Genomic DNA, 22,344 nt, shown 5'->3' with positions numbered 1-22,344 from the left:
CCATTTCATAAACACTTCACACATGAGAAAACTAACTCCAGGACTTCCTGTACTTTTGCACAAAGAAACTTTTTGCTCAACTCACCAGCCTTCACAACTTGCTCTTTTTGTCAAACGGAGCTCTGAAGATAATAGGCTTGTGAGAAGGTAATGATTAAAGATGCTTTTAACTAACTTCAGTAGATGCAATCAAACGCGGCAGGCGTGCCTTTGAAAACACCAAAAGAATGGAGCTGCGGTGATCCTAGTTAACATTCAGGGGTCATCTGCAGCTCAATAATATAAAACAAAAACATGCATAGAGACATGGACTGGAGAGTAGGCCTCCCTCCAGTTGTTCCTACTGCTACAATCACTGCCAGTAAAGTGTTGTAAGAAAATGATCAGCTCCAAGCACTGCATTAGCCATACTTGGGTTGTAGCTGCGCAGCCATATGGCTTTCGTTTTCAACAATGCTCCAGTGATGTTAGTGCCACGCAAATTCTACAGCTGCTCTCTTCTGGCCTGGTCTGAACCACTCTGCCTGCTGCTACAGCACACTGTGTTAAGGGGACTTCCTGATTAGTTTTAAGGGTCTTTGTACTCTTACAATGCCCAGACTGTAGGAAGTAGGGCCCAGCTGATTTATTTAATTTTTTTGTCATATTTCTTAAATTCAGATAAATAGGAAACTAGTATTATATATTAATAGAAAAGTAGTATAAATTAACTATATATAAATATTGTAGTGCTAGCATTGGTGATTGGTGTAACACTCAGCTTGGTCATCAAACAAAATCACACAGAAATCAGGGATTTAATAAGCACAAAACAGATGCCAGAGACAGGTTTTATTTTGTTCTTTTAGCCAGATGAAAGGAGCCAAACTGAGGTAAAGTATTTAGACAGCCAGGTAGCTAGCTTGCTAACTCTAGCTTTTAGCTTGCTGTGGTCCTCATCTGATGAGTCATGTCTGTTGTTTGGGTAATTAATTCTCTCCATTGTACTAATGATCTGAAGACACTTATTACATTTGCACAGATGCAAGGCTTAATCACAGTAACGTCAGATATCTGGCTTTCTTCTGCATTCACCAAAGAAAATCAAAACCGTCCCTAAAAATCCACCCCAAAGCCGTTCTAGTTTTCCAAAAGCTCCTTTCACCTTCAAGATACATCATCAGTAGATTTCCCAGTCTTTAACTCCTTAAAGTCCCAGGCTAATTACATACTAAGGCTTATCATTCAGTAAGTACAGGGACTTCAATGCAAACTGGCTAAGCAATTCTTAGGTCATATAAGTGTATAACAAAACTTTGGGCCCACAAATGGACCCTAGCCATTTAAGGGGTTAAACCAGAGACTACTGTGACACTCAAGAGACTATAGGCACTGCTGTAGAAAGTGAGGTGAGCAAGCATGTTTACAACAGATGGTTACATTTACTCATGTTGGCCAGGGTGTCCCTTTAACCATAAAGATGTTTTGTGTTCAAGTTTGACAGTTCTGCCTGTATCGCTGTTATAAAGTTGAGCATCTTCTGGGATTCAGCATCTGTAAGTGGGTTAAAACCAAGACCATCATTACAGCTGGAGTTACAGCTATGTGTTCCTTACAGTATAAAACAGGCAATATATAAATTAGTAGTAGCCAATAGTATTGGCCAATGTTATTCTCCAACCAATATATCCAATACATCGGTTTGGGACTAGTTCTTACTATGCTTATATTGGCCAGGCTGTCATTGTTTTTTTCTTATCTGAGCTGGTTAATAATGAGGGAGGGCCAGGTCACTGTACAGCTGCAGCACACCCACACTGTGAGACTATAGATCAGTCAGGCTGGAAATGAGCAAGAGGGTGAAAGAAAGGTGTGAAGGTTACTGAGGCATATGAGCAGGCAAAAGAAAGAATAGCATGTATCTGAATTTAGCAGTGCCACATTAGATCAAGTGTACAGTGTAGTATAAATGGTTCCCAAACATCAGGGAAATAAACAGAAAAAAATTACCAGAAGCCATTTTGCATGTTTTTAATGAAATTAAGTTCCCATTCCACAGATGGGTTACTGAAGGGGGATGACTGGACTAAGGTAACCAAGGTATAAAAATGCATCAGTGTATTTTTAAAAATAACTTTTCATGATGCACAGAATGGAATCAAATCAAATCATTGGGAGATCAGAGAAGCAACTGCTTAGCAGACTGAAACTACTAGCATTCACTCATGCTGTCACTCTGAAGGATTAGTAAATTCTCTTGGCAGTTGACGCACCACATATCTTCAGCAATACATTTGTCAGTCAAGCATCCGTTGTAGTTAATACTGCATATCTGTTTCTTTGACACAGGGACACGTAGGCAGAGAAATTTCCTCGACAACCTACTCTAAATTCCCCACTGTCTCTCTTCAACAGTCTGGTCTGGTTGATGTTAGTGGTGCATTTAAAGCGAGTGAGACGCCAGAGCACAGACAGCACTCTGCCAGAGCCTTTGATCCCCTCCCCTCCAACCTGCCCTTATATTTGTTTATCTGCTGGCTTCAGGGGAACGAGTGCTGGACTCCCACCGTTCCCAAAGCAATATGTGAGAGGGCAAGGGGAGGTACTGCTGCCTTGTCTAAATTCACTTTAGAGCCAATAAAAGCAAAGGACCTCCTCTCTCTTTATATCTACGCCGCTTCAACTACATCTTTCAGCATCTTTGTTTCATTTTGTCTGAGCACATCTCTTTCTTGTGAAGTATGACTCTTTAATGATGTGTCAAATTTCTATTCCACATCTGAATGGCTAAATATACACATTCTATCCATTTATATTTGACACCCACTGAATGGTGGAGTAAGAGCTCACCGATAGGTAGTGCTGATACAATGAAGGGAAAATGAGAGCCAGGAAAAACCTCTGAAAACCAAAGCATAATAGTGTCTCAATGACAGCTCAGAACTTTTAGCTGACAGCTGACAAGATATTCAGAATTAAACCAGTCCTGTGATGTGTGGCGCTGTTTTGCTGCTTGCTAAGCTAATGTTAAGTTAGCCGATCAGGCTACAGATCCAAACACAACACGAACAGGTTTAAATTTGACTTTCTATCCCTTCAACGTGAGCTACTTGAATCATTATCATCTAAACTTGTGTCAGTGCTGTAGGTACCCAGAACTGTGGTGAGCAGAGCTGTCATTCTGCTAGCTAAGCTAATGCTAACCAGCTCCACTCTCCTAGTTAGCAGCACTGTTTAAGATTTATCAGTTGTTAGATACATGATTTGACATTTATTAAATGATGCCTGAAAATTTCACTTATGTTTAATGTTCATTGTTCATAAATTTCACTCATGTGGTATCCGTGTTTTTACATCTTGTACAACCCCCTTATAATACAGTGGTAATATTTGGAGACAGGTTATTAACAAAGGGGATACGACCCAAAGCGAATGCCAATAACATAATGTAAAGGATGTTTTTACCTTTCTGCAAAACAAGACTATAAGAACAACAGTGACTTTTTGTCAAATTCAAATGGTTAAAATATCAAACGATCAAAATATTTCCTCTCTTCTTACAAATAAAAATGTGTTATCTCCACTTTCCACATGCTTTTGTCAAACTGTGACTTACGGTGAAGTGAAGCTGTAAAAAACAAACAAAAAAAAACCCAACGAAACAAACAAAAAAAAACAAGTACTCTACTAAATTTAGGGGGGGGATGGGGTGGGGTTATTAACACTTCTTCCAAAATCACCCTTTTTCAATCTTCTTTCCTCTCTTTCCTCTTTTGTCTCTGTGTCCTGAGGCCCCGCTGTGTGATCTCAAACTGAACTCCATTTCCACGCCATCTGCTCCAGGCTCACACCTCTGCCACATGTTCTGAGCGTCTCCTGCTCCATCCTGCTGAAGTGCTCATCAGTTGCGCTAATTTCAAATCTGACAGCACTGCAGTGGCATATTCAGCAGCAGCCAACACCAGACGGACACGCACTGGGACGTTCCAAGGCGCTTGCTCTCACTGATCTTGTGTTTAAACTTAGCCAGAGAAGAGATACTAAACCAGGGATATGAGGTATTTGGTGTCTGTACTCAAATATTTCTGCTGTTTTAGAACTGGGATGTGATTTTGGGCAGTAAATGAGTACAGATTTACTTTTCAGAGTTTAGCTGGGAAAATTCTGCTGCCTCTGAATCATTGCATTGATGAAGATAATGTATATGTGTTGCCCTGAACTTTGAAAAGAACTGAAAACTCTTTTCTTAAAAACTCACTTATAATAGAAACCACTAGGACATTGCTGAATTCCATATTCATAGTCATATATTCATGACTATGGTTGTTTGCAAAAGTTTGGGTAACCTTCAAATTACATGTTTTGTTCATGTTAAGTGAAAATAAGTACACATCCTCTTCTGCACATTTAAATGTATAAATATTGTTTCTTTGCTACATTAAAATTAGCATATTGGAAAAAAAAAGCAGCACTAATGGTTTGAGGTATTTTGGTGCATTTTATGTTTATGTTCTATTTTTTATTTATTAACCCAGCAAATAAATACAAATTTTACACTAAAACTAGTAGAAAAAATGCCATATTTAAGTTTGTTCCCTCTGTGTTACGATGTGTTAATTTCTTTCAATCCACAAAACGCTAACATGGCCGTGTTCAAACTTTTGCATACAACTGTATACAGGGCAAATTCAAAACTACAGGTGGAATCTGTGAAAACTTCACTCAGACTGCTATGCTGATAATATACAGACTTCTGAATCTGTGTTGATATTCTGTAGTTGGCGTCATGCCCATATAAGGAACTCCGGGTCTAAGCATATTTCTCTATGAGAAAAATAAATTTTTCTAAAATTGCTGCAACTGTACCCTGTGCTGACCAAAAAGGTTACAAAGCCAATATGTACTGCCATTCAGACATTTTTTTTTATCTGAATGTCAATGAATCATCTACATTAAAAGATGGTTGAAGATTTGAAATTATAAATATTGCGATATGCAAGCTAACACTGCTGTGCACTGCACTGAAAGGACTGACGACCTCACCAAAACAAACTAAACATTGATAAGCAAGCCTTATCAATTATGGTTGTTATGTTGGTTTGGCAGTAGTAGCCTATAGTTTGACAAAGGTGATGTTCACATATAATAATGCTAAAGTTCACTACTACTTTCATTTGAAACTTACTTCATTGCATGTAGCTTGTATGTGGTTATTATTCATATTTTGACTGCTAAATTACTTCCTAATTAAAGTAACATTCAGAAGGACAAAATATAGAGTCTGGTACATTTTATTTATCACATGGTACAATGGCATGGAGATCATTTTACCCATCGAGAAATTGACTTAGACTTTGAGTTCCTAATATAGAAATTATTAAGTAAAGGGAAATTACTGTCAGTGGGAATGAACCATAAGTTACATAGGCAAGATCAGATTAAAAAATGTTGGAATATTCCTTTAAACCATATTTTCCGAATAAAGACTACTCAGTGTCTACAAACAGTTGATGTTCTTCTGTTCTAGAGAACTGGTGCACATGTGTGATTACAAAAGTGCAATCAGTTACCTCGCAATGCTCCATTCAGGATCGATGCGTTGTACAGTAGGGTCATCAATGTACTCAAAGCTGAGACTTTCCTTCACCTGGGCACGGTCCACACTGACGGTAATCTGTACTGAGCCCACACCAGTCAGCGAGGGAGCAGAGAAGCACACAATCTCCGTCATAGACCGCCTGTGAGGAAAGGATGTACCCGTAACTCAAATAAAATACTACCATATATTGCAAATACTCTCAGTCACTCATGCAGTGTAACCAGAACATACTTATCTGAATTAGTCTGCTTTCTGCTTCAAAACATTTATAATATAAACATAATATATTTATTGTTATATTATTTATTGTATAACAAGTATATGAGTAGTATTACCAATTTCTGAGCACTATAATGATTTCCATGCTGTTATGCTCATTTTTGCAGAGACTCCTAAGCTAATTAAGCAACAATATGGGTTTAATAAATTTATAAACACCATTATGGTAAAAATTACAATGATGTTGGCATCATATCAGATAACAGGGTAACAAATGGTGTTAGGTAGGATTTCGCAGGAGGTTTTGGACCACGTCATACATCTTTACACATTAATGTCACATGCACAGGCTCTAAAAATGTTCTGGCTTAAAGTTTAGATCTCTATTGCAAAATCAACATAATACTTCTAAAGATACAATGACAAAAGTAGATAATTCCCTTACACCCTCAGAAGTCATGCCATTCATCAAAGTTTTGACTGAGCTCTCTTTGAGTACTCTTTTAACACACTCGCAATCATCACAATTCATCAACAAATGTTACAAAATGTTCTGCACATTGCATGCAATTACACATTTCCACTAAAGAGGTCTAGAAATTCCAAAAATTCTGGAGTGGACCATATAAAATTGTAGCAGCAATTCATATTTGTTATTGGAATTTTTAGCATGCAACTAGCAACTAGCATGCATGAATCATTCTTTGACAGCATGTCTGAGTATTTACTCCAGAGTCTTGAGCACACATACGTAAGCATATTTCACTCTAATGCCAGAAAGAAAGAGGCAAATGGAGGTCTGTAGTTAGCCAATATCTCATTAAAACATGATAGACTTCTGTTCCTAACACCATTATAATCAGCTTTCCATTGCTGTTTTTAATTAGATATCTGAAGACAGGGAAAAACAGAGAGAGAATGAAAGAGACAAAGATGCAGGACATATTTAGACAGGCAAGTAGCTGAATCATTGAGAGAGTGAGAGCAGATAGAGGAGTGAGAGTAAAGTGAGAGGAGAAAGCTCAGAGAGCACACAGTCTGACTGCAGGCTATTATTACAGAAGTTGAATGCAGCAGGTCATCAGAAGCTTATTAAGATTTACACAAGTCTGCGACACAGGATGAGGGGGTGGACAGCTCTTCAGAGACTAACAGGGAGAAAGAGAGGGATGTAAGGAGTGAGAGCAGGAGGTGAAAGTAAAAACTGCATGCCCAGTTCTTCACATCATAATATAGACACTCAGCATAGGCCATGAGATACAAACAGGGGGTGAGGTCACTGTTCTATTTCTAATAGCATGTGCTGTTTATGAAGTAGGATAGGAAAAAACTGTTTAACCCCTTATAAATTATTATCCAGCTGTTATACTGATTATCCAGTAACTACTATGAATTATTTAGTAAGCACTATGTTACTACTATGTAAGTAGGTACAGGCAGGTAATTGCTGAAAAGAAAAGATCAGCATCAGACAGATGTTTAGATTATTTGATAACATATTTGTAGCACTCTGGATAAGCAGTATGTTTAGGTTTCGCTGGGCTACTGTGCTAAATGTCAGCATTTAATTAATTTTACTGCATTTGTAACCTGATACAAATAAATGTTAAATTTCTCTGTACTGCTAATCCAGGCAGATTCAGTCCCGATTTGTAGATTTTACAAATATTTATTGACACACATGAAATCTATTGTACATCTGTATCAGCCCACAATTCCCATATTAGTGCATCCCTATATGTAAGAAGAATAGTTACAAGAGTAAGAAATATCAACCGACGTCAGCTGACAGAGCCTAAGGGATTAAACCTGTTCTTTCAGGAGGATGCTCCTTATCCACTAAAACACAGATGCTTGTCATCAAAGAAATTCTGAGTTAAAAAACACTGGTGATACTATTACTTTTTCACTTTTGCAGCAAGACATAAGTAAGCAGTTTCCTTCAGTTAGTGCCCAACCAATATGACTATTTTGTCTCTGATACCAAGCTATGGAGCAAAACATTCTGACAACCGATAATACTGGCTAATGTAACTACACTGTTAGTTGTCAACTGTGAATTGTTGGATATGACTGACAGTCAAGCTTAGCTTTCTTCACCAAGAGTGGTATAAGAACATGCAGTCATTAAAAGTCTATTAAAATTAGTGATTTCCTGCTATTAAACAAACAACTTTAAAACATAAACATGATTTTAATGGCATTTAATGTTTTTAGTAATAATGCTCATATTAAAATTATTATAACTAAGAGATTTTCTTTTTCATTTCCACTACCAATATGGATACTGAAACCTTAGGAGTCAGCTAATAATGATACAATATTTTTTCCTTTACAAATTACAAAGCCATTTTTACCTCACTTAAGACCTTAATCACATAATGTGAGCATGTACTTTTTCAGGCTTGATTTTGACAAGGATTTGATCAGATTTTTTTCCCTTCGATATCCAATCAAGCATTTTCTATAGATATCAGTCTGATACTGATACCCATTGTTACTTAAATACCAGGTGTATGTTGTGCATCCCTAACAGTGCACAAAAGCAACAGTGCACAGACTGAAGACAAAGTCAAGCTCTTACTCAAAGAACTCGCAGGTTTGGTTCCCGAAGAGCACGTTGACACTGCTGCCGGCGCCTAGGTTCTCCCCAATTACGGTCACCTTAGTGCCCCCTGACTCTGGACCCCGGCTGGGGGACAAGCCTGTCACAGAGGGAGTCTGAGAGAGAGAGAGAGATAGAAAGAGAGGGTTAGTAAGATGCTGACACACCAGGCTGTTCTGAACACCTGCTTTTCCAAATTTCGGAATTTCTAATTTTAGACTTAGGAGTCAAGAGAGAGTGAAAATGAACAAAAAAGGCCCCAATGGAGTGATAAAGGCTTATGAAAGCAGAGCCCAGGATACAAACAAGGCTTTTAAAGCCCTCCTCCTGAACCCTGTAGTGCCCATTTCCTTGCTTAACCCTCCTAGTTCGCTCCACTCTGTTCCCTACATCTTAAAACACAGCCTGAAAACAGAGCGTATTTTCAGTCTCCAAAGAGACGCAGATGGAGAAATATATAAGCAGACAGCTCTGAGCCTCAAGAAAAGCACATGAAAATGGCTGGTGGCCGACTTCACACGCGCACGGACTAAAAATACATTAACACCGTTTTGTGTCTCAGCTTGTGTTGATATGAAAACAGGCGGGCCGCTCAGGGATTCTGTTCTGTTGTCCAACAACATTTGGAAGAGCGCTGGTGATAACACGCTGTTTTTATGTGCGACTGTGATATGAAAGGTGGTGCAGGTGGTAGAAGCCTAGGCTAAAAATTGCACACAATCGCACAGAGACACACACTGAGAGTGAGAAGTGGTGGTGGAGGTGGGGAGAGGGGCTACACAAACTCATATCGTAATAAAAACGCTCAGCTAATAACCAGCAGCTGTTAATTGCTGTGGGACGGGTAGTTTTGCGCGTGCATGTGTGAGAACGGTGGCGCAGAAGTGTCCCCTCCGGTGCTCTTCGGCAGAGGGAAATGTGGCTGCCATCCTTCCTTTGATTCAGCTAATAGCTTTCATTGTCTGCGTGTTCAATGCACTCTCCCCATGGTGCTGCGTGTTTATAATCACTCTGTATTTCGATAACTGAAAACAAATTCTATTATGTTGAATATGTTGTCACTTCGTTTCTCCAGCCAAGGAAGCTCTTATTCTGCTGGGAAAAAATACAATGGCAAGCATAGGCTGTAATTTGTAATAATCTGTAATGTTATATCTGAAGGATCTGCAAAACTCAATTCAGTTCAGCCTTTTCCATCACGAATGCATTAGCTGCATTAGATCATTAAACATAAGCACACTGCTTTTAATTACGCTGAACAAGTAAGTATGTAAATAATGCCATTAGCCACTAAGCACCACATTGCTCTAAATCTACTAAAATGATTAAAATAAATGTTTTTTGTGTGTGGGAGCAAATCGCAGCCCAGATAAAAAGGCAGCATCAGCCATAAAAGTCTAATTTATTGACTTAGTCGCTTGTAATAGCTGCAGACTGGCTTGAAGAGGTCCTTCTAAAACACATTAACAGAGAGACCCTGCTACTCTGCTGTTATGCAAGGGCATTATCTCCCAAATAATGGTCAGGACAAGCTACGGGTCAGCTTCAAGTGCTGATGCTTAAAGCCACTGCTATGGATTTATTTTTGTTATAGCAATCACATACACAAGCAAGGCCTTGGTATCCTTCTGGTAGGGTTATGGAGTATACTGTTAGTTATTTGTTATCATGACATTGGCCTTTGCAGAAGGCAGTGATATGTAAATAGGCATCTAACCAATTACAGTCCTTTTAACCCTTTTTCACAATAGACATCCAGTGCAAATTTCCACATGTTTAGGAGGAGGTCCCTCAGTTGAACTCTTTTTAGTCTTTAGTAACACTGTTATAGTTCAATGAAACTATGTAGTTACAAAACCAGAAGTAAAATTGATTTCCATCTTTGCATTTGAGCAAATTTCTAAACATTTCTACAATTCTACAAGTGTTTATATTGTGTTTAAATGCTATTTTTTTTTTGTTAACAAGAAAGCTGCAATTGCACTGTCTATTCTAACTAAGGAGGCCATCTTTGTGTCATTTTTACAGCAGGGGCTTCTCACTCCTTCCCTTTTACCCCTCATTGCTCATAGCAGCTCAACCCAACATTTCACACACAGACAGCAAACACTGAGTGTCCTAGTTAATCTGATAACAGAGTAGCAGAGTAATCTGATTATATTAATTAATTATTACATTTAATGTGCTGTGAGCATACTGGCCAATTGCGCATCCAGACGAGTGTCTCTGTGAGTGTTTTGATGAACCAAGGTATTTATGTAATCCAACAAAAGTAAATAATTTTTGGTCAAAATAATGCAGGCCGGTCTATTGCTACGCTACATTATCATTTAACCAACACATTTTTTTGCAACCCAACTTTCACTGCAAAAGTTGATATTTTGGTTAGTGAGGTCATCTGAAATCTAGAAATCTGAAATCTATATATTTAAAATATTATTTGCTTATTATTATTTGCTTGTTTCAATCATTATTTCTTGCAAACAAAGCAGAATTATCTGTATTATGTCTTCAAACAAGTAAAATCTATTTTGAATAGATAAAATGACTTAAAACATGTAAAACCATCCAGAAATAAGTTGAATTATCTTGGAAAATTCTTACAATAATCTCAAAAAATAAAAAAATATTATTCTAACTACATTCATTTTTACTTGCCAAGATACTTTTGTAGTGTTCTGAAGAGTTACATAAAGTAAAACACGCAGGCTTCAAAAATGTCTTGAAAAAAGTGATCCATCTTAATATTTGGGAGCCCGCTTTCTTGTTGGGTTAAGGAAGGAACAATAAGTTGATTTGATCAAGCTTAACTTTATGCAGAGTGAGGCAATGATGGAAATGGACTATCCCTATGGATGTAACATGCATGCATTTTGCTGCTACTCAAAGCTTCAAGTTTCATCTACCTCTGCAAAGTTCACCTGTCTAAACGCATAACACTTTTCAGAGTCATGATCTGTGAGCTCCCAAAAGTGCAGCTGCTAATGTGCGAGTTCATGATACCAAAACAACAGCAAGTGCTACCACCTCCGCCTTGCATAATTCAGTGGCATGCTGGTAATTCAAGTCTTACCACGAAAGAGTAGAGCTGGGAAGAGCGGGCCTGCAGTTCAGGCTTACACTCGCCCACACATAGCTGCACAGGGCCGGGCTTGGTGTCTTCTGGGGCCGCGTCCATCTCGCACACTATCCTAAAAGTAAACAAAAAATACACAGTATTTAAAGTACTGCATCTATGATTCTGCTAAATAACCCCTGTTACTATCATTTTCAGAGGAGCAGACTGTGTTATCCTGACCTACACACTGCTGTCTTGATGATCGATAAAGTCCACCATTAGTAAGTGATCAGTATCCCTTATTCCCTTGTTGATTTCCTGTCTATCACTGTCATTTTCTCTTTTAGGCCTTTTATATTCTGCATACATTCCAACAGCAGAAATTTCTTGTGTGAAGCCAAAGTGGACAGCTTTGCACAACCTCACTGTGATCCCATACCGCCATAAATACAGGCCCTAACAGCGCCATGGACCACTGCACCAACAGCATGGGTTGTGCAAATCACAACGAGTAGCTGCAGTAGATCAATACTGCTTTATCGTACTGTCTGATCAGGTGTCACCCATACCAGCGGGTGGCCAGATCAAATGACATAATAAAAATGCGCTGCTCATCGACTGACTCTTTGCAGGGAGTAGTAAAGAATGCAAGGCAATCACGATCGCTTTCAGCACGTGGGGGGGCAGTGTTTGTGTTACATCCCTGCTGTTTCAGTGACTTATGGCATGGAGGGATGCCAGCAAGTGTATGGCCAATGTATGGAGATATTTCCACTGGGTCACACAACTACATGCAAATACAACGTCCTATAGTGCGTTCCTGTGGGCAACTTCCTTGTAAAGGAATCAGTGGAATCAGTGGATTATCATACTGTTCATACATGACTTCTGTTAAGTAATCAATAAATGCATTTTTGCCTATTATCACTCACTATTTTTCTCAATATTTGAAACAATAATAATGTTATTAATAAAGTTAATACTACTACTACTACTACTACTACTAATAATAATAATAATAATAATGATAACATAATAATAATGAGGTGACTGAAGAGGTATCTACAGAAACATTTTTAACGATACCTCAAAGAACAGATTCAAAAATGATTTCTAGATGCATTCTTAAGGGTTACTTCACTGTGACAAACTGAAAAACCCCTAAAAGATTTTCCAGGAAACTTTTGTTTTTAGAGTGCATGGTAAATTTACCAGTTTTTTAAGCTACTGTTCTCTGTTAACAATGTGACTTCTAAGCACTCAAGTCTGTGTTGATACGTAAAGTACATGATCTACCAAAGCCAACCTTTCTGAACAAGCTAACTTAAGTAGTAATAAACTTCACACTTCAGTCACCTTTACTGTGATCTTAGCTATCTAAATTCAGAAACAGCACGTTCAACAAAAAAGGCAGCACTGTGCTTCTTTTATACAGTAATAGAAAACCCAGTAGCATACAGAGGGCACCATTCCAAACTAGATTGTAATGATTTAAACCGGCCATCATCAAAGTCTCTCAGTGTATCACCAGTGGGATGTTAAGATGTTTGGAAGAGAGTTTAACTGTATGCCTTCTCTGATGGCATATGAGTCCATGGAGCGGAGAATGCCCAGTCCAGCAGAGGCACCTGCAGCCCAGGTGAAGAACTCTTTCTCCTTTCTGTACTGGGTACACTTTTGACGGGCTCTGGCGCTGCTTCTCTCATTTCCTGCTGACACTCCTCCATGGCTCCATACAAATGAATTCACTCCAGCTCCGTCCCGCTCGGATTAAACTGCTGTCAGAGGGGTGCGGGGCTGACAAATCTCCCCCCTGCAGCCGGCAGCACGCCACGCATTTCAATTACAGCTGCCTCGGCCTGCCTCTGCCTACAACCCTACACAGAGCTGGGAGAAAGAACCAGCTTGGACACAAGCACTATTTATAGACCCCCTGAAACACACCCACACAAGCTCAGCTCACAAACTGCACTGTGTACTGGGTTGGGAGTCAGGGCCAACCTTCTGCATCTCCAGAGATTTGCTTTGAAATAAGGTCACGGTAGAAAGCCTGCCGAAGGTCAACAAATCTTGTGATTCACTCAGTTTAATAGGCCTCAGCACATCATATCAGCTGCATAGTACATGTAGCATAGCGTCTTACAAGTGGCCATCTGTGATCACACTTCAGAACGTGTAAATCAGAGTGTAGTGTGTACATACTTTCTGCTGCTTCTTTATTAGGTAAACATACTCTGTAGGACACAATATCTTTCACAGTCAATCGCAAACTATGTATGTTGCACTCAGAAGTCAGCTCGATGACTATATCACGATACCTTGTTTAAGCTGTACCTCTTTTATGAGTTTTGACCAAAAGGCATGTATTGGTTGGATGTTTTAACGGTTATAAATGCATTTCGAAACCTGGAAGACATACAGTACTGTGCAAAAGTCAGATAAGACCCTTCATTTATTTAATTTCCAATCAAAACACTGGAAACAAACTATTAAAGTACAAGTTATTCATTTTTTCATTTGATATTTCTGAGGATATTAGATATAAGATGATTCAGTTGCATTAGAAAGTGGAAAGTCAAAGAAAAGTAAGTGAAAACAGAAGTTCAGATAAACTGGGTCTCCTAACAACCGTGACCTGGCAGACCACCCAAACTGTCACCATCACAGAAACAGTACTTAAATCTTTCATCTTTACACATAGGAGAAAGTCAAGCTTCTTCAGATCTGGACAAATCCACAGGTGTTTCTGCAGATCCATACACAGTGAGAAGACAACTCAACACTAAAGGGGTGTCACGTCTCCTTCCGGCCCGGCTGGAACTACAGCCGACTCGACCACCTCAAACTGCATTTACCAGAACCCCTTGCTCCCTCACATGACGTAGGACTCAACCAGGTCCACCTATCACCGTTTGGCCTCTCCAGACTTTTAATTACATTCACCTGTTCTCTTGTGTATTTAACTGTTTCTGTGTATGACCTGTTTTCCATTTTTGCCCCTGATTTTTGCCTTGTCCTAAGCTCTGGTTTGGATCTCCGGTTTTCAAACTTATTTTTCGGGGTTACAACTGTGTTTTTGGATCACCCCTTTGTTTATAAAGCTCTTAAAACTAGCCTTGTCTGTGAGCATCTTTTTCTGTCCGCTACCATTACAGGGGAAATTTGCCTGTCCAGAGCCCTGACCTTAACATCACAGTGATAACCTGGGTTGTGAGAAGCAGCAAATGCAGCCAATTTCTAATACTCAGTTTTGCAGTGTGGAAAAATATCCCTTCAGATTTCTTTGAAAACCTGATAAGAAGGCTAAGGATGAACACACCGAATACTTAAAAATGTTGTGGCTTCTGTGTAATTCTCTGTTGAATATATGAATTCTGCTTTTTCTCCTGATGCTGAAAAACTTGTACTTGATGGCTGTTTTAACAACAAATGTCTCTTACTTTGCACTGTACTGTATTTCCACAGAAGATTACTTTTTTTCTCAGAATGTTTACATGCACAAAATAATCCGATAATTGTAAAGAATCAGATTTTGGCAATAACTTACCAAATGTTCATGTACTTGAGTAATTTGATGGGAAAACTCTCGGTCTACATGAGAATTATCCAATTTCTTTCTAAGTCAGGACATATTCATCTATATAGTTGCTTGCAACCATTAATTAACAAAGTGAAGAAGGAAATAAATAATATCAAACTCCAATGTTTGCAGCAAAGATTCATTTGGGAATATTTATGTTTATCGACTGCACATAATGCAGTCTTTCTTTGTGCATGACTGCTGCTTCGAGAGTAGCTCTTCTTTATCTTCTCTCTCTCTCTCTCTCTCTCTCTCTCTATATATATATATATATATATATATATATATATCACAGTATGCTGTTCACATGACCATTTGGATAATCTAGTAACTGCCAAAATCAGATAATTAATTTGTTGGTGTGCATACACTGAGCTACAATTTTTAATGCTTTCTGTGTGTTCTAATTAGGTAGGTTTGCAACTCAGAAATGAGCAAATCAAGGCAATATAGGTATATATTTAATAAGGATGTAGTTTTAATGTCTTCCTCCTGTAGCTGTGCTGTTTTAGTGCAAGGGCAGGAAAAGGGCACAGTTGAGTTAAGGTAACAACCACATGGAGAGCAGAAGGGGAGGTATAGATCTGTCCACAGAGCAATGTTTCATTGTTAGCACACCACCATTTATGAGCCCCTAGTGGCTGGTATTCTCGTTCTCTCAATTCTCTCTCCTGCTCCCGCTATCGTGCTTGCTCTATTCCAGGTCTTTTTGGGTCAGCCAGAAGACTGCAGGGTGAGCGTGAGTGTGAAGAGAAGCCTATTTAAGGCTGAGTGAACTGTGTTTGAAAACAGACCGGTATGTAGGTGACCGGAACATGTGCACCAAGGTAAACAGAGGAAGCATCAGTGTACTGTTTTCTACAGTAGGGCCAAAATTAAACAAGTAAACACAAAGAGATGCTGAAAGATCACAGAACGGTACAGCTAACAACTGACTGGTGATGCCCTGAAATGTAAATTCTTGGCCAAAACTTAAATTTAGAACACGCTGAACCAAAAAAAAAAGATGAAAAGATGACCGAGAATGGTTGGTCACCCTTGGCAATGAATTTCATTATTTTTAGTTTGCACTTTACCACTGTTGTTGGTGAATTTATCTGTCTTTTCAAAAACTGGCTGCTTGCAGGGTCTTTATTTTCTGATTCTGTTGTTTTGCTCTTTTCTGCATATCAAGAATGATGTTCTTGAGTGTTGTACCCTCATAAACAGTGAAAAGAAAAGTTCATTGGCATAAAAAATATTATTAATTCTGATATTTTGACACCTGATTGAAGCCTATTTAACCTTTTTTGGTCACTTTTTTTTCTTGTTTGGTCCATTTTTAGCCAAAACTTTCAGTGACAGAAATTTGGTGCATCTCTACAATCCGTGCACCACCCACAAATGTGTTCTTTTGTAGTAACTGGGACAAAAGTGGGGCAAGTCTAACTGAATGTTGACAAAAAAGGGTTTTTAAATGTAAAACCAAGTTGGACAATGTTGTATTGTTCTGTTTCTGCAGTATTGCCCAATAGGCACATATAAAATGCTGGCACAGGGATTATTTGCAGAGGTCTGGGAGGGGAGGGTTAACTAGCCGTTCAGCAAAATTAAACGAGTAAACACAAACAGATGCTGAGGGATCACGGAGGGGTGGGGGGTGGTATGGGGTGGATAGCTATCCTGCAGACAGAGGCTTGCCAGGTCTGCCCTCCTTTCTAATTAGGCCCTTTTTCTGCTCAAGAGGGTCTGCGACTGCTGTCAACAGGGATGCTGTCCATCATAAGTTGTTTGTAGTGCCTTTGTGAAGACGTTCCTGTGTGAAGAGAGAACTGCCAGCAGGTTCACTGGAGCAGAGCAGAATCTCATGAACACCCCTTATGAAGCAGATCACATGTCTTACTGTTATGACAACTCTAATTGGATGCTTTTGGTCCTGGTTAGTGTACAAACAATGCTGTTTTAGAGTGGATGAGAAAGAGCAAGTGTTCTATTTGAAACAGATCCTCTTTCTGTTCGACAGTATGGTTAATGTAGGACATGCCTTTTTTCCAGCACATTCTATTTTGAGATGGATCAAAGATAAGCTAAACTAGATTCCTTTTTTTTGGGTCTAAACATGACACAGTTTGTTTCATTGACATATAGGGATATTCATGAATATTCTGGGAATTTCCTCTTACTGGTCTGGCTGCATATTAACAGCAGGATTTCAGGCTTATTTTAGTGCTGAACTCCTAGGGATACTTATTTTACAGAGCACAAAACTCTAATAATCAAGAATATCAGCCAATATTTTTTAATGCGGGCAAAAATGAAACAGTGTTCAATAGTTTTAGTTACCAACTGCTATGACTGTCAATTATTGACTACGAATTGTCAAATACGACTCGAATGTCTCAAATAATCCAAATATTGTAGCACAGTGAGTGGAGTTTAGCATTTTTACTGGTTTCATTGGTTTATTGATTTAATGTGCTATTAATTTTCATTAGTTCCCCTTACATCCCAATAATATTATGTTCCTCTAACTTGTAATCCTCATGCTAAAAGTTAGGTTTGTGTGCATTTTATTTGTTTTTGTGATTTTAACCATGATAATGTTTTATGTTCAAATTTACCAGTTAAGTCAAAGTCAGCCTTATTGTCATTTCTGCTCATCACAGATCAGCTTAGCCGTCTCTATAAAAGCTGGTGTATGAAACTATTATATGCTCAGAAATTTTTTTTCCACATTTCTCATTACTCTGTAGGCCCTCTGTATCTGCTTGGCCAGATTGTTTAAGGACTTACTGTTCGGCAATGATGTAACCATCCTCTTTTGGGGTACACGGGACTCCTGCCACCTGCACATTATCCACCATTTCTGAGAAGGACAGACCCAAGTTCACCCCGTGGATGGTCACTCTTGTGCCCCCTTCCGGAGGTCCGGCTACTGGGGTCACCTGTATGGAATGCAGAGAAAGAGAGATTCATTTTAAACTGACTTTTTAATATAGGTTTGCATCGTCAAGCATGAATTAAATGATGCAAATAGAGAGGAAGTCACTCTCAAATGATATCAACATCTACAGATACTTGGGTTCTATAACCCCCTTTGTTAGCAATATTTATTCATCAAGTCCCACTGAGTTTAAAAGCCAGCCCAAAGACAGCTGTTAACACTTAATACCCCTAGTGAGTAGTCTAAAAAGTCGAAGTCTAGGGCATTTGCCTGGAAACACAAGACTTCACACCTTGAGACAGGATTATGTTCATAAAAGATATACCATGGTACCTGCTAATAGTTTCAGGGGTATGATAAACATATCGATAAAGGCCATAAACCTTGCTAAGGGTATTAAGATTCTGGAAAGCAGTCTGCTGCAGATCTGCATGCCATTGGCAAGAGTGATAAATCAAACATGAGGCCATATCAGTAGTTAGTGCTGCCCACCTTCTCATAAAAGACAATATGGTGGCACAGCACGACCTTGGCTCTCAGTGGCATATAGCCTTCTGTGCCGTTAAAACCCTCAAGAGCCTCGGTGCTGGCACTTTTCCAGAGAGAAAAGGCAAATTTTCCAGAAAGAGAGAGAGAGAGACAGAAAGAGAGAGATGGAGAGAGACTGGGAGAGAAAGACTTGTGCACAGCAAAGCCCACTACGTACACAATCAATAAACCATTAGGGGGCAGGCACACGAAAGTAAAACTGATACGACCACTGTTCCCGGCCATAGCCTCTCGCTGATCTGAGGTTAGTGATGCAACTATGTCCCCAGCAGAACTGACCCTAAATGGCCCAAGTGAGACCACTGCATTGTACTCTGGATCTAGTGGACATTAATTGCTCAGGATGTAAAGTAAGTGTGCCACTGCACCACCGGAGGGCAGGAATACATGAATCTTTTATTGCTGCTTGGGTATGCAGGGCCGGGAAGCAAAACACAGCGGTTAAAAAAGATAAAGAGAACGCAATGCTAAATATATCCACATCAGACCGGGTCTGCCACAATTGGAATTGACTTTAGGTGGTTTATGTAAGCAGGCACAGGGATACAGGACTCACGGAGACAGGGCCAGCCTGACTAGTGTGTGTCACTTTGCAGGGAAAAGCCTTACAGCACATAGCTGAAGAGATAGCACCATAACTAATGGAAGATGTGTCTGTCAAGACGCAGATGAAGTTACGTATCTCCTCTTGTGGAAGCCCAAAGCATCAAAGGAAAACTTTAAACTGAGCGTGGCATGTAGCTGACTGGCCAGCATTGGCATGCAAAGGTCTATATTCATACCATGGCCACAATCATAGACAACAGCACAACACTCGAGCATCTCACGCCTGGTTTGAGGAGACAGTTGTCTGACCACATGGATGGTTGTAGCGACTAACAATGGACGTATTCCCCCGGAGGGCTTGGAAGGCTGCAATAGTGGTACTGCAATTTCACCCTCATTAACAGAGACTCTCCACAGTTCCGGCCTACAGACATAGGCATGCAGGCTTTCCAACAGAATCTTTATGCTTCTCACACTTCTGAGGGTAGCCCATCCCCTGAGGCTAACTGAGAAGCATGTGCATGAGTGCACACTAGGCGTGATCGATATATCTGCTGCCGAAACATGTAAAGACATTTTTATTATTATCGTTTTGATATTGGATTTACAGCCAGCAGCTCCCTAAACTCTAAACTCTCCAACTCTTTAGTGCATACAGATCCACAAAGTCCCACTCCTACTCACACAAAAGCACAGAGGCCAATGTAGGGTCTTGGCTGTGTGTATGTATGTGTGTGTATGTGTATGTGTGTGTGTGTGTGTGTGTGTGTGTAAGGCGTGGAGTCTCTTTCTCCATGCAAGTGTGTCTTGTGGCCATGCTTACTGTGTAATCCTGTTAAGAAGACAGCCACTACCCGCCTGCCTGTCATACACTCAAAAGAGGCTAACCCCCCCAACCTCCACTGCCTTTTGCCTACTGGCCAGAAAAGCAGGGGGTTACTGGGACATGTTGGATACACTGGAAGAAGATGCTGATTGCAATATCCTCCATGAACAGCGTCCGATTTGGCACACAGGGAGCCCTGTGGGGGGCTGACCTACATGGGGAGTGAGAGAGCAATCCTTTGTGCTCTAAACCCCAGGACGCCCTTTGGAAGAGGGGAGAGGATGATCCGAAGATGGAGGATGCTGGGACCCCAGCGTGAACTGTGGATAGGCAGAATGGAAGAAGCTGGGCATGTATGAGTGTGTGCGTCTTTATTCAGGCTTAACCACACAAGAGCATGGCAATGCACTGGTTGCCAGATGGTGAGAGTAGTGGGTTTGTGCTGGCCTAAGAGTGAGTGAGGGTACAACTTCTTTACTGCTTCTGGTCAAAATTAAAAGAAAAAGCTCACTTTTTGCATCTCAGAGGTGCTTATTCTTACATTTGTTTTGTTTCAGCTGTAAAGTGCCTATATCATGAAAAAAATGGTTTATGAAGTATGTAAACATTGTCAGGGTTTCAAAACCCTGGAGTGACGTAAAGCATACAATCAGAACTTCGAAGCACATTCTCTAGAGTGATGAATTGCGCTTTGCTACCTGGCAGTTTGATAACAAATCTGGGTTTGGTGAATAACAGGAGAACGCTACGTGCCCCAATGCACAGTGCCAACTGTAAAGTTTGATGGAGGGTGAATTATGTTCTAGGGCTATTTTTAATGATTTTAGCCCCTTATTTCTAGTAAACGGAGTTCATAATGCTACAGCACACAGTGACATTCTAGAGAACTGTGTGATTTGAACGTTTTACTAACAGTTTGTGGAAAGCCCTTTAGTTTTATAAACACCGAATGCACAAAGTGAGAAGAACTTTACTCTGCACCCATGCCTGACCTCAACCTCATCCCAAATCCTTGGAATGAAATGTAAATGCCGACTGTGAAATAGGCCTTTTTGCTCAACATCAGGCCCTGGCCCTTACATATTCTTGCATTTGAATCAAAACAAATCGCTGCAGCCATGTTCCAAAAGCCTTCCCAGGAGAGTAAATACCGCTGTAGCAGCAAAAGAGGGACCAACTCTATAGCAATGCCCATAGGTTTAGAATGAAATGTCCAACTAGATGTTCTGGTTCATACATATTTTTGGGCATGCGACGCATCAGGCACTGATGAACCAAAAGTGCCTGTTTAATTCCACCTAGTTGGAAATGCAGGATATGGCCACTTTAATATGTGCTATAGAAAGAACTTTGTCCTTTGTCCTTGAGGTAAAACAGTGTTGTGCTGCTTCTGTAGTCTTTAGATGCAGAGCAAGAGAAAGAGAGAGACCCTATGGAATACAGGGGGGTGATATAATTTCTTTGCAGTTCCTCTGCTAATTCTGCCACTGACATCAAGAACAGAAAGCTTGTCTGAGAGAGAATAGAGGCTAATGTTTTACACCAGCATAACTGGAGACATATTTCTGTCCTTCAAGAATTCTCTCAGTCTTGATTAGCCACATAGAATAAGAGACTTGTAATGGCAACAAAAGGAAAGAATGAAATGATTTGTTTCTCAGGCCAGGATGGCATTTTTTTACAGTGATTCGGGCATGTCCCATTTTCTTGCTGAAACGCACTTTATGGCCTTGATAAAATCCCGCTTATGACTTGTTTCTTGCTGCATTAACTCCACACTAAACGATTTTATTTGCTTTTAACTGCCCTGGTGGCCAGCTGAGATAAAGAGAGGGGGGAAAAGGAAAGGACGAAGGAAAGAAAAGAAGGACCCAATGTTAAATTTTTGCCAGCCAGGAAACTATTTCAGCAATGCAGGACGAGAGAGGGAGAGGAAAGGAGTGGTAAGAGAGGCATTCTGTTTTGGGAGCAAGGGTTTTTTTGGATGAGCGAGTTTGACTTAATACTTGCCTGCAAATAGACTCACAAGTCCATGCGGGACAGCATTGTCACAGTAATGCTATGTTTGTGGCTGTGAGGGGAGCTGTGCTTCAATCAGGGAAATATGATTTATTTATTTTCATTTCAAAGTGGACTTCTTTTCTTCCTGAGAGCAATCTATATGTGTGAGAGAGAGTTGGGTATGCAGTTTAAGCATGCATGTGCAAGTAGAAGTCATCCTACATCAGCATTTCTGAAGTTGGAAGTCTTTGAGAAAGTGCAGGGGTGCGCAAGGTAGTTACTAAATTAAGCCAGGTTGTTAGGGTTCATGCACTGTAAGGTCAAATGAAGAGTGTCCATATGGGTGCTTTAAAGGCAGGATGAGGCAGGTATCTCACGAATACATTAAATTAGCTTTTGAAAATCTAGCATTTGCCATACACTGAAATACACTGCCCATTAAAGATTTCGGGATAATGT

At 39.9% G+C, this 22,344-nt stretch overlaps 1 protein-coding gene across 1 annotated transcript in view; it reads right to left on the bottom strand.

The window, feature by feature from the left end:
• plxna2 (plexin A2) overlaps positions 1-22,344 on the bottom strand; it is a 267,455-nt gene that overhangs the window by 60,027 nt on the left and 185,084 nt on the right. Inside the window, exons 13-16 of the mRNA XM_036590910.1 lie at positions 17,813-17,964; positions 11,476-11,593; positions 8,382-8,518; positions 5,550-5,717 (exon numbers count right to left, since the gene is read on the bottom strand). Of these exons, the coding sequence (XP_036446803.1) occupies positions 5,550-5,717; positions 8,382-8,518; positions 11,476-11,593; positions 17,813-17,964 (575 nt within the window). The remainder of the gene's footprint in view (positions 1-5,549; positions 5,718-8,381; positions 8,519-11,475; positions 11,594-17,812; positions 17,965-22,344) is intronic.

The sequence above is a fragment of the Colossoma macropomum genome, unplaced genomic scaffold, assembly GCF_904425465.1.
Source record: "Colossoma macropomum unplaced genomic scaffold, Colossoma_macropomum, whole genome shotgun sequence".
Lineage (NCBI taxonomy): Eukaryota > Metazoa > Chordata > Actinopteri > Characiformes > Serrasalmidae > Colossoma > Colossoma macropomum.
Note: the sequence above shows the minus strand (reverse complement) of the source record. Positions and strands in the feature narration are given on the sequence as shown.